This window comes from Helicoverpa zea, chromosome 28, assembly GCF_022581195.2.
Source record: "Helicoverpa zea isolate HzStark_Cry1AcR chromosome 28, ilHelZeax1.1, whole genome shotgun sequence".
Classification (NCBI taxonomy): Eukaryota; Metazoa; Arthropoda; class Insecta; order Lepidoptera; family Noctuidae; genus Helicoverpa; species Helicoverpa zea.
Window position 1 is genome coordinate 1,823,008 of NC_061479.1, and position 13,416 is coordinate 1,836,423.

The 13,416-nt window shown below is 36.7% G+C and overlaps 1 protein-coding gene across 1 annotated transcript; it reads left to right on the forward strand.

Annotated features, from left to right (window-relative positions):
• Positions 1-2,771: 2,771 nt before the first annotated feature.
• On the forward strand, positions 2,772-12,202 carry LOC124643780 (leucine-rich repeat neuronal protein 3-like). Its single transcript, XM_047182875.1, has 11 exons — positions 2,772-2,895; positions 4,634-4,707; positions 4,922-5,050; positions 6,071-6,288; positions 7,214-7,411; positions 7,836-8,035; positions 8,545-8,752; positions 9,505-9,683; positions 10,343-10,476; positions 11,401-11,631; positions 11,692-12,202. The coding sequence occupies exons 2-10, from the start codon at positions 4,638-4,640 to the stop codon at positions 11,538-11,540; spliced, it is 1,476 nt and encodes a 491-aa protein (XP_047038831.1). The 5' UTR covers positions 2,772-2,895; positions 4,634-4,637; the 3' UTR covers positions 11,541-11,631; positions 11,692-12,202.
• Positions 12,203-13,416: the final 1,214 nt, after the last annotated feature.

The window sequence follows — 13,416 nt, forward strand, 5'->3', positions numbered from 1 at the left end:
TCAAGTGATTACGCTACTCGACGCTAGATGTCGCTGTAGGGATTAACGTCCTCAGGGACTTGTTAGGACGTACCACGGAGGAAAAAAACATGAGATGCCAAAAGAAAGGTAGGTCAGAGGTCCTTCTTGTAGGTCAAATAGGCATGATCAGTTATTAGAACTAACGAAGCGTTCGGGTTCCTTGTCAAAACGAAACCAATCTGCTAAATCTATACTACCTACTACTATCTTATACTAAACGCCTTTCTCTCTTCTAATTATTTTGCTGTGCCCATCAGGGTCCATAATAAAATTGTGACTATCATTTTATATTTTCCACCTAATGTACATTATGGAATGCAATAAACGATATGATATGATAATCTGTTAAAGATTTCTCTTGATTGATTGGTAATTTTATTTTGAAAATAATGGGTGGCGTCCATAGAAGGCGTGTAAGGGTGCTAGTAACGTTCCTCGTCCCCCGAACACCCGCATGTTGTCGCGCTACTTTCTTAGGAGATTTTGCGTTATGACATCTCCGCTAGTCATTTTGTTCTCCATGGGGCGTTAAAATGCTAGCATAACTTGACCTTTGCACGCATTATTTTTACTACTTTTCATAGGTCTTTTAATACTGGATGATATAGTTATTAAGTCTGAAGGAAATAGGGCTTTATTTTTATGGGTTAAGGTTGCTTTTTGAGTGGTGGTTATAGTAATTAGGTTTGGTTTAGACAATCTTTTCTGTTATCTATATTATCAGTGATAAAATGTTATTGATTGAGGGCGTGGAGAGAAACTAAGTAACATACAGGTTTTTTTAATGTATTTGTCGTTGCTGTTTAAAGGTCAAAAGATTTTGAGCGAATTACGTAATTACGTAAGACCATAGATGAAAGTTTTATTTATTTATTTTATACAATGTGCACACTATACAGGGTGTGTCGTTCACAATCACATTAAATCCTATCGCATATACTTTATGATATTCTATGGCGAATTGTAAAAAAAATAACCTAATCCATGCAGTGGTTTAGCCACAGGAGTCATTTTTCGTTTTTATAATTTACAACATCATGTGTAAAGCAGAGATAAAGTTAGGAGTATCTAATGTTTTGATCAATTGACAGCTGTCAGTTTTCAAGGGAGGATTTCAGTTGTTTGTAGTGACTGACATTTACATGGTGTTCTAATTTTCGCACATTTTTATTCTATTTACTTTGTTTGAAAACTGCATTTTTTTATTTATATATATTTTTCTTTTTTCTTTGTGTTATTCGACATATTTTAACCAGTATATTAACGCATTTCATTTAATGTGATTATGAACGACACACCCGATATATACAAACTTAAACTACTTATCTTTATACAAAACTAAAAATAAAATACTATAGGTATACAAAATATACATATATAAACAAAACATATATAAAGAGCTTAAAGAGCATCGATCGGGCGTCGAAGTGGTAGACCATAGATTATATACAAAACACAACAATTATGATGATACACTGATACTTAGGTGAATCCGGTGAGATTGGAAGCCGACCCCTACATAATTGGGAAAAGGCTCGGAAGATGATGGTGATTATTATGATACTAGCCGTTTTCCTGAGGTTCACTCGCGTCCCGTGAGAACCCGTACCTAGATAAAATATAGCCTATGTTACTCGGAAAGAATGTAGCTTTCCAGCAGTGAAATAATTTCTGAAATCGGTTCAGTAGTTTTGGAGCCCATAGTGTACAAAAAACAATCGTTTTTTCCTCTTCATTATATTAGTATACATAGATTGATAGCAATCAAACATAAATTCTAGTCTTTCTTCACCTAGTTAGAATAAACCTGTAAAATACTTTATGCACCTGGATAAATTGGTCAGCAGACTCGTGGGGCTATTACTTAGCCACGAGCCACGAGCTCCTCCTTAGATAAGCAAAACCATATTTAGGAAACATAGTACAACTTCCACTTATTTGTGTCAGCGATAAGATAAATATTAACCGGATTACGGAAGTAGGTATGACAAAGATATTCATTTGAATTGACTCAGCAAATGTTTCTTAGAAGGGAAAGGCTTGAAAGACAATAATCATATTATAAGAAAGATTATTATAATTCCACGATTCAATCGATCAAAATCGAATCAACATCATTTGCCTAGCCTTTTCACAACTATGTTGGGGTCGGCTTCCAGTCTAACCGGATGCAGCTGTGTACCAGTATTTTACAAGGAGCGACTGCCTATCTGACCTCCTCAACCCAGTTACCCTGGCAATCCGATACCTCTAGGTAATAAGGTTGTCGACTTACTGGCTTCTGACTACCCGTAACGACTGCTAAAGATGTTCAAATGACAGCCGGGACCTACAGTTTATCGTGCCATCCGAAACAGTCATTGGTGTCTAAGATATAAAATATCGATATTATATAGTCCCATCGCGCTGTGAATGTGAAAGAATAGTGAGTGCACCTATGTCTGCGCAAATGCTTGAGCACTATAATATGTCCTGCGCAGCTGGCTGATCTCCTTATCAGCCGCCGTAGCCGGTAATCGGCTAGGAGGACATCATCATTATATCGAATTGCTATCTCTACTCGCAAACCAACGGAGAGATAGGATATAGAAATCCACCGTAAGATGTTTTATAACTAAATCTAGTACATTTATGCGCATAAAGAGTAGTAGAGATACCTAAAGGTAATAAAGTACAATACCTTATTTTCCTACATATAAGTGTTAGCGTGAGTCATATCTTTTTACACCTTGATAACAAACGATAAGCGATAAGATAGAACGGCCGACATTTTGTTTTTCAGTCTCCTAAACGTATCGGAGCAAGCATATAGTGTGTTTCAACAAAGTTTTATCAAATATTGTTCATGTGTTTGTGAGATTGGGGAGAGAAAAGGTGAATAGATTTTTTATATAGTTGTTGTAAGATTTGATTAGTTATTTTTATACAAATATAGCATTAGATATATGAGTATTTAAGAGGTGCAATTCGAGTAAGTACAGAGTTACATATCTACTTAAAATATCTTATCGATAAGAGACCATTAAATTGGTAGTATTTATAGGTATGCATGCATGTAAAGGTACGTTATAATGTAATTTATACTAATGCGGTATAGAGGATTTTGTTTGAACGTATGTTTGTTTGTACCCTAAAGGCACCGAAACTACTTAAACGATTCAAGTAAGTCTTTCACTGTTAGGATCATAGAATATCCCCAAGTAACGGGAAGAACTACTATGGTACGAGGGTGAAACAGTAGGAAAACAACTTAGTATCCTATAAAACATAGATATGCCTAATGATTTTCTTGGTAAACCAATACCTATGAGCAAATAACTTTGTTTATACTCTCACTGGTACTTAAGATATTTTAGGAGAAACAACGTATTCTGTTATGTCAATGCTATTTGTTTGACAACTACTTACTAGAGCAAAACACGACTGAATATTAAACAAAAGATAAACGAGAATCGCTTTACTATGTACTACTACTGACACTATGGAGAAAACTGTCATTCTTTGTTGCTGTGTTTCTTAAATAATATGTTGAATCAAAATTGGTTCAACCGTTTTTAAAATCATTAGCAACTAGCTTCCCCCAACAGTTTCACTCGCATACCATGGCAACTAATTCGCGCACTCGAATAAGAAATAACCTATTGCTATCCTACATAAATAGGCGGTCTAACACTGAAAGAAACTTGCAAATCGGACCAGTGCGTCCGTAAGACGCGTTCAAGTAAACAAATATAAGCATAGACAAGCAAACAAACTCTTTAACTGCCTAATATTACCTAGTATAGAAGTTTGTTCTAAAAACTTCAGGTTTCAAACAAGATTTTTTTATTTTTACAACTCTGAGCTCAAAAACATACAAACAAACAAAGATACAGAGGTTTGTTCTAAAAAAATCGGGATCATATAAGATAGGTATTTTTATCTAAAACACGAAATTTTTCTTTTTACAACTCTGAGCTCATACATTTCCATTGAATCTGATAAAATAATGTAGAACTGATAAATTGTTATCTACCAGATAGCCGGGAACAGTGTCTGCTAACTGAGTTGTATCTACCTACGTTTTAGTGAAATCTAGTTATTGTCATTTTGTTCTTCTTATAAAGTGTAGCAGAAACATTTTTGTTTTTAAAGGTAGAGGGAGAAAGAGAATCTGTGAACTACGGGACCGATTTAAAAAAACATTTCAGTGTTAGATAGTCCATTTATAAAGAAAAGCAGTGAGTGACTCTTTAACCAGTTGCAGAAAGCGGTTCTTCCGGAATGTATGTGAAACCGGTGACGGAAGCTAGTCTCAAACTTACTTTACTTTAAAATCTACTTAACAAGGAAAACCGTACCTATATACTTAATTAGGTACCAGCAACAGTTTATTTTATTAATGACCGTCGTTCCAAGATTTTGGTAAATATAATAAGCTGGCTATTCCAGAATATTTACTTAATTAATTTCTAGGAAAATGTAGGTGTAGGCAATTTTAGTGTAGTAGCTATGGCTAACTTAGTAACGCAGATAGGTACCTACATTTTATTATCTTTAACATTTCAATAGCATATCTCAATGTTACCTACACACTTCCAAAAGTCACTGATAGTTTCTTTATTTTTCACAGGAAAATGGGAGGGCGCGTGGTAACGTCTGTCATTTTTGCGCTCCTAGCGATTGGCGTGCACTGTCAAGATGAAAGTAAGTAGCGCCATCTAGTAGCCAATAGAGCAAAACATTTGATTTAATATTAAGTACATTTTCCACATGTTAAAACTGTTCATTTAAATGTTTAAAAAAACCCAATGGGATTGTAGGTATAATTTAATGAAATGTACATTATGTAACAATGATGCTAACTTAAAACAGCGCCATCTCGTATCGAATAGCGTAACTAATTCAAATGTTTTTGCAGCAACTGTCAAGCCGGAGTCAAATGCAGTTGCAAACAATAATATTTGCAAACTTTGCAAATGTGCAGACAATAAGGTAGATTGCGTCGACCAGGGCATTGCCACTTTCTTCACCACAGTCGAATGGGAAGGTAAGTTAAAATATATCTCTACTAGCTTCCGCCCGCGGCTTCATCCGCGTAGAGTTCGGTTATATCGCGTTTCCAAGAGACTTCTTCAAAAGTCCGGGATAAAAACTATCCTATGTTCTTTCTCAAGGTCAACTCCATCTCTGTACCAAATTTTATTAAAATCTGTTCAGTGGTTTAGACGTGAAAGCATAACAGACCGACAGATAGACAGAGTTACTTTCACACTTTATAGTATTAGGAGCGATAATTTTCTTTGTTAGTATTTAATTCAAACCCAAGCCTATAAAAAGAACCGATTAGTTTTTTGACATTTCTAAGTCTGATAAAATAAACGTCGAAAGTCCGTAATGTAAAGGAATCTTTACTTGTTTAAAGTAACCAAGCAACTGTTAAAAATAAGTTTATGTCGACTGGCGATGAATTTTATACCGAAATGATGTGCGTTCACCATAACATAGGCAATCATCATCTGTCTAGCCTTTTCTCAACTACAATCAAAGATGTTCAAATGACAGCTAAAATCTACCCACAAATTATTTTGCCTGCCGAAACACGGTCATCATGACATAATGGTTACCCATTCACGGACCGACCTCTCCAAGCGCTCATCATCCTCCGAGCCTTTTTCCCAACCATGTTGGGGTCGGCTTCCAGTCCAACCGGATTCAGCTGAGTACCAGTGCTTAACAAGGAGCGACTGCCTATCTGACCTCAACCCAGCTACCCGGGCAACCCGATACCCCTTGGTTACACTCTTATGGTGTCAGTCTTATTGGCTTTTGACTACCCGTAACGACTGCCAAGGATGTTTAATGTCAGCCGAGAACTACAGTTTAACGTGCCATCCGAAACATAGTCAATGGTGTCTGATATACTGAGAAAGTACATACAAACTTAGAAAAGTTGCATCGGTACTTGCCTGTCCTCGTCAAAGGCTGCTTAACCTTATGATCGATCAATCCCCACTTTGAATTATTCACGGACTCTCGCCTCACCATAATATGCCTTAAAAAATTCCAGGTCTCATCGATTTCAAGCCCGAAGAAGTTAACCTTAGCGAGAACCGTTTCACCAACATCACCATGATAGCTGACCTGACAATAGAAGTCCTCAACCTGTCGAGGTGTAGCATAGAGTTCATTGAAAACGCCAGCTTTAGAGACCTGCAAGAGATGAGGGTTCTAGACTTGAGCTACAATAAGTTGACCACTGAGAAACTGAGCCCCCATGCTTTTGAGGTAAGTCCCCAACCTCTCTAGTGTAACATAGAGTTCATTGAAAACGCCAGCTTTAGAGACCTGCAAGAAATTAGGGTTTTGGACTTGAGCTACAGTAAGTTGACGACGGAGAAACTGAGCCCCCATGCTTTTGAGGTAAGTCCCCAACCTCCATGTCTAGTGTTACATACAGTTTATTGAAGATGCCAGCTTTAGAGACCTGCAAGAGATGAGGGTTCTAGACTTGAGCTACAATAAGTTGACCACTGAGAAGCTGAGCCCCCATGCTTTTGAGGTAAGTTCCCAACCCCAAATATATGTAGATCATAGAAATCTCCCAGTCTCTTCTGACACAGAGAAGGTATGAGCGTTAATCCCCACGATTGCTCAAGAGGAATTAACGATATTGATTTCTGACGGACGACTTTTCTTCTCCCTTCGCATTGTATAGATTTACAGTTTAACTTTCTTGCATTGTATAATTCTGTGAGCTTACTTAAGAGTGTCTATGGAGTTTCTTGCCGGCTCTTCTCCATGAGACCAACTTCTTGGAACCGTGCAACTAATGTGACGTTTCATAGGTGCCTGCAAAGGCCTATGTGAAATAAAAAGATTTTGATTTTGATTTTTGATTTTGATTTTGACACTTACGCGAAAATTAGACATTTAAATAAAACTTCTTTTACGGATGTTTTCGCGGTTATATTGATATTATTTAATCCCAACGTTTCGGATCCTTTACTTACAGCATCCATGGTCACGGGCAGATAATAAATAATATCAATATAACTGCGATAACATCCGTAAAAATAGATTTATAAATGGGAATTAACGAATTCAACCTTAAGGTTCAGTTTTCCTGAAGATGTTTTCCTTCTCTACCTAGCCATAGATGTCTAAGTCATACCAAAACACTACAGTTTAACCAAGAGTTTTATATTTACAGGGTCGTTTCGCTCCTGAAGAGTATGAGCCTCTAGCTTCCATGAGAGTCCTCAATTTGGCGTACAACGACCTTCACTCGCTCCATCAGGACTTGTTCGAACATCTACCAGAATTGGAAGAGTTGGATTTGAGTGGAAACCCCTTGACAACTATTGATCATGTCACTTTAATTGCCATTTCTAGTTTGCCAATGTTGAAGGTTAGTGACATCTAGTGTTGAGTAGCGGTAAACTTAAATATATTTGAGAAAGACCAATGGTAGCAAATAGAAAGATAGGTACATATTTATTATTAAAATAATTACAGCGTCTTAATAAAGGTACTCTTTTAGAATTAAATATTTAAAAAGACTAGATAGGTAGTGCTCGTTTCAATTAACTTGCTCATTAAGGTGATTTGTATGTTAAATCTAAAATGTTTTCAATAAAAAAAGAAATAATTACTTCATTAAATGTATATAATTCAATATGTTTAGTAGAAGAATAATAATTACTTCATTAAATGTACAAACATGAACGTCAAGTAAAGCATGAAATATAACACCACTAAATCAACGAAACACAGAAAACACGCTACTCACCAACAGATGGCGCTTTCACCAACTTTAAATTTAACCTTTCCAGTCGTTAAGAATGCGTTCCTGCCAACTCGCAGAGATACCGAGCAAGTTCCTTCACACTCCTCGTTACTTGGAGCGCCTGGACATCAGCGACAACCGTCTGTCTGCCGTCCCTCAAGAGCTGGATGAAGCCAAGAACTTGGTCTACTTGAATTTGAATCAGAACCCTATTATTGAACTGGATATGACGTCGGAAGATTATCCGTAAGTTTTTATGGGAAATATGAATTTGAAAGAAAACTACCAACATACCCTAATTACTTAACAAGACATGATAAATTTAATAGTTTAATAAACCCTCTCAGAAGTTTTTGAGCTTATGACTGATAGACAGACGTGGTGGAAGATTGTATTTTTTGTAGTTTATAAACTTGCATGCTGAGTATCAGCTTCCATTCTTACCAGTTAGGCAGTTACTGTTGAGTACCAGTAAGTATTTTACATAGAGTGACCGCCTATCTGACCTGCTCACGCCTAGGCGACCCCATAGCAAGACTGGTCAAACTTTCTGGGTTCTGTGTGGTCCGTAACAACTGCCAAAGAAATTCAAGAGCCGAAACACGGGAGAACTCATCATGTTAGATGTCCATTTACAAACCGACCCAAAACTTTAAACTAATAGAGAGCGTCAAAAAATCTACCCCTTCACTGCCAATTAGAAGAACACCTATAGCTTATACATTATTTTTATTTAAATCCTATCTCAATTCCAGTGGCTTCCCCCGTCTCCGGAAACTCCAAGAGTTACACATGTGTAATATGCCCAAACTCCGTCGTATCGGCATGGGAGCCCTCGCAGGATTGGAGTCAGTTCAGAAGCTACACATCAGCTTCAACCCTTCTCTTAGTGAGATCGATCCCAAGGCTTTAGCTAGACCTGATGATATTGGCGAAACTTATGACTGGCCTGCGGTTAAAGAAGTGAGTTCAGGTTTTATAGTCTTCGGTTAGTTGCTTAGTAAAAACTTTTGGTCAACAAATAAAAAACACCAACCGTCTTACCACAAAAACTTTTAAACGTCAGACTTGTTTAAAAAAATGACAAATTATGACGTTGAAATAGGGTCCATTTAGCAACCACAATTTTTTTAGACAAGTTTTAGACACTTGTTTCAGTTTTTGTAGTAAGGCCAGAATGGTTTAAGATGTTTCCAATTTTGAAACAAAAAGTAGTAAAAAAAAATAGCCAGTAAAAAGTAGCTTATATGTACATTCTCAGGCTCCAGCTAGACCACTATATCTGTGTTCCACATTTCATTTAAATCGGTTCAATAGTTTTGGCGTGAAAACGACACAGACATGCCTACCACCACCACCTACTAGTTGCACATCTATCTTCTTATAAATAAAAGAAAGTCGTGTTAGTTACTCCACTTATAACTCAGAACGGCTGAACCGATTCAGCTGAAAATTGGCAGGGAGGTAGTTAAGAGCCAGAAGAAGGACATAGGAGTTTTTGTCACCATTCGGGTATGGGAAGCAGTTATCTCAGGACGCGGGTGAAACCGCGGGCGGAAGCTAGTTTATAATAAGTAAGAATTTCAACAAGTTACTAAGATCGAATAGAAAAAAAACATTGGTCAATTTACCCCAAAAACCCAAACCTAAAAAAAGAAAGTAGTAAGGTAGGTACGTAATACATTATCATGAAAACCACATATTTCTAATTCCAGTTGTACCTAAAATCCAACAACCTATCTGACGTGGATTCCCGCCTGATCTCTCGCTGGGACTTGCTAGAGAAGGTGGATGTGTCTGACAATCCTTACCTCTGCGACTGTTCTACACAATGGATGGTTGATATCCTCACTCCGGTTGTGGAAACTAAAGGAGGAAATGCTTCTACTATGGTGTAAGTATTATAGATTTCAAAGTCAATGCATTTCATCATCCTCCTGCCCTTATCCTAATTTTATTTGGGGTCGGCGCAGCATGTTTTCTCCCTCCATACTCTTCTATCTGCCGTCATCTCGCAAGTAATATTCTTTCTTACCATATCTACTTTCACGGAATCCGTCCATCGTTTCTTTGGTCTTCCTCTTCCACTATACCCGTTTTATAGTATAAACTGTTATTGATTGTTGCTTGTACCCTAAAGACTTCGAAAATACATAAACGATTTAAAAAAAAAATCACTGGCGGAAAGCTACAACAACCAGTCCCAACAGTCAGTCTTCCTGTCAGTTTTTAAGGGAGAATTTCCGTTGTTTGTAATGAACGACTATTATGGTGTTCTAATTCTCGCACATCTTTATTCATTTACTCCGTTCGAAATCATTTTTTTACGTACCTTATTTTTGCCTTTGTGCTAATCGACATATATTAACGTATTTAATTTAATGTGATAGCAAATAGTACCTACCTATTTGCTATATAATATGACGAGATGACTGTAGATGACTGTGAAAACATGCTGCGCCGACCCCAAATCAAATTAAGATAAGGGCAGGAGGATGATGATCCTCCTATTATGATATTATTATATATTTATTTATGATATTTTTATTTCAGATGCCAAGAACCTATAGAGATGCGAGGCTACACGATGAAACACCTTCATGAGATTCACCGAACGATGCGCTGTGTCGACAAGTATGGTCACCGACCCGAGAAAGATGGTGCTATATTGCTTGGAACTCTCATTGGTAAGTATACTTTTATTACCATCAATCCTTACCGATATTGTAAGTAGACTACATTCAAACAAAAAAAAAGGATTATGTGAAAAGTCAAATAATGTGTCATAGAAAAAAGAACCTACAAGAAACTTGTAAGATACAACTTTTTAAAAGAAATACTTACCTCATCATCTGCGTAGCCATTTCCCAACTATGTTGGGGACGGCTTCCAGTCTAACCGGCTGCAGCTGAGTACCAGTGTTTTACAAGGAGCGTCTGCCAATCTTTCGTCCTCAACCTTGTTACTTGGGCATCACAATTCTCCTTAATAAGACTGGTTGTCAGACTATATAGCTTTTGACTACCCGTAACGACTGCCAAAGATGTTCAATGCCATCAATTTAACGTGCCTTCCGAAACACAGCGAAACTCATGATTTGTACCAAAAACGCTGGTTATTTAATAACCGACTTCAAAAAAGGTTTTCAGTTTGACCTATACCTAGGGCTGCCATCTCGAATTTCGCCAAACCCGGACAAGCATTAAAAAAACCCGGACATTTAGCGTAAATCGCATTTTTTCGACGAACGAGTACGTTTTTTTTTAAACAAAATAATACCTAATTTGTAATCCATTTACTATTAACATACATTTAAATTCAATGAGGTGCTTCCTTACATGAAAAGTGTCCGGGTTTTCCCCGGACACTTCTAGAAACCCCGCCCGGACGGCCCCCGGACGGCCTCCAAACGAGGACAAATCCGGGGAAACCCGGACGGATGGCAGCCCTACCTATACCTATATTTGTTTGCGATTATTTCACGTTTTACTGAACTGATTTTTGAAGCAGTATTCAGCATATTATTTATCACACCTACAAGGTTTTACGCATAAATTGAATTAATTCCTAAAGCTATTTTTTTCTAAAAAAACTTATTTATTTGCCCCCAGGTGTTCTCTTAGCAGTGCCAATAATGTTGAGTTTGATGCTCCTCTGGCGTCACGGGTACTTCGCGTGGCTAGGACTTCGCCCCCCTGTGGACGTATCCCGCGCTTTTTACAAAAGAGCCCCCGCTGATGACAGTTACTAAATTATTAAAGAGACTGGCTGATTGTAACGTTCATTAATTTTCGTGTTAAAGGCAAACTTTTTGTCACTATTGAGTTTTGCGAGAATAGTATTTCTAAAGTCAAAGTCAAAGTCAAAGCTCTTTATTCTGTGAACATAGGTAGGTTACAAGGTTCTTTCAATTATTTTTTGGTTGCATAAACTTACTTTGGTGCGTAATATTTTTGAATTTGTTAATAAATATGTTTTTTTTTTTCATGATTTTGTTTTGCAAATTACGTACTTGGATATTTAGATATATGATAACAAAGTTACTTTTCGAAGATTTTTTTTCAGTTACATAGAACTTTATGTGCTAATGTAAAAAATCCTAAGTATGTATTATCAAAATTGTTTTGCCATTATTTATTATTTTTTCAATTTTTTGTAATTTTTTGTTACATACCTATTTTTGTGAAAGTCGGTAAAGAAAGATTAAATATTTCATAATGTTATTTTAAGAAATATTTTGTGTTCTTACGACTAGTCAATCGGTCAGTCAGTCAGTCAGTCGGTCAGTAGATTCAAGAGATATCATAAGTTTGTGATAATCTTAGAGTCAGTTTAGGTTAGTTTAATATTTTTTTGTATGTTAGGTTTTAATGTTAAGAGTTTATTAAAAGTATTTTTTATGACGTAAGAATATCTGTTGGTCTTCATTTTCCTCTGTTTAACACTTATCTACCTACTCCACTAAAATGTTACGATTCTAATACCAGCTTAACTGGAATCATATGCCTAGCCTTTTCCCAACTCGGCTTCCAGTCTAACCGGATGCAGCTGAGTACCAGTGTGCCATAAGGAGCGACTGCCCTATCTGATCTCCTCACTATCACTTAATAAACATTTCCCGAACATCTGAAAACCTTTTAAAATCAAAACAAGCCAAATCGGTCGAAGCATTTTTGAATTTTTATGAGAAAGAAAGAAAAAGAAGATTATTGTATAAAGGCACATGGAATTGATGGTCCCGGGTTCGATTCCCGGTACAGTCAATATTTGTGTGATGAGCATGTTTGTTGGCTGTGGTCTAGGTGATATACCTAATATGTATTTAAAAATACAAGTAGTTGGCGCTAGATAGGCGTAAATGGAAGGAGCTGCACCAACAAGAGCTGGGCTCTTCAATTGATGATGATGAAATATGGTAGTTAGTCAGTTAAGATACGCATACCGACTTACCTACAACATAAGCTAATTACTTATCTTACTTATGTAATAAATATACTAGAAAACTAAGCACATACCTACTCTGTTGTCAGACTTCCTGACTACATACAGGGTGTGTCGTTCACAATCACATTAAATCTTATCGCATATACTTTATGATATTCTATGGCGAATTGTAAATAAAATAACCTAATCCATTCAGTGGTTTAGCCACAGGAGTCATTTTTCGTTTTTCTAATTTACAACATCATGTGTAAAGCAGAGATAAAGTTAGGAGTATCGAATGTTTTGATCAGTTGACAGCTGTCAGTTTTCAAGGGAGAATTTCAGTTGTTTGTAATGGATGACTTTTATATGGTGTTCTAATTTTCGCACATTTTTATTCTATTTACTTTGTTTGAAAAATTCATTTTTTTTTTATTTTTACGTATTTTTGTTTTTTCTTTGTATTAATCGACAAATATTAACCAGTATATTAACGCATTTCATTTAATGTGATTATGAACGACACACCCGATATAACACGACTGAAACAAATGACAACCGGCAACAAAAGAGTATGTATTATGACTGTACGATCACCCATCCACGTACCAACTGCAATGAACGCAGCTTAACCTTTGATCAACCAAAGATGGCTGTTACTTAGTCACGCGCTCCTTTATTGTCAGTAGATTACCAAATAATTC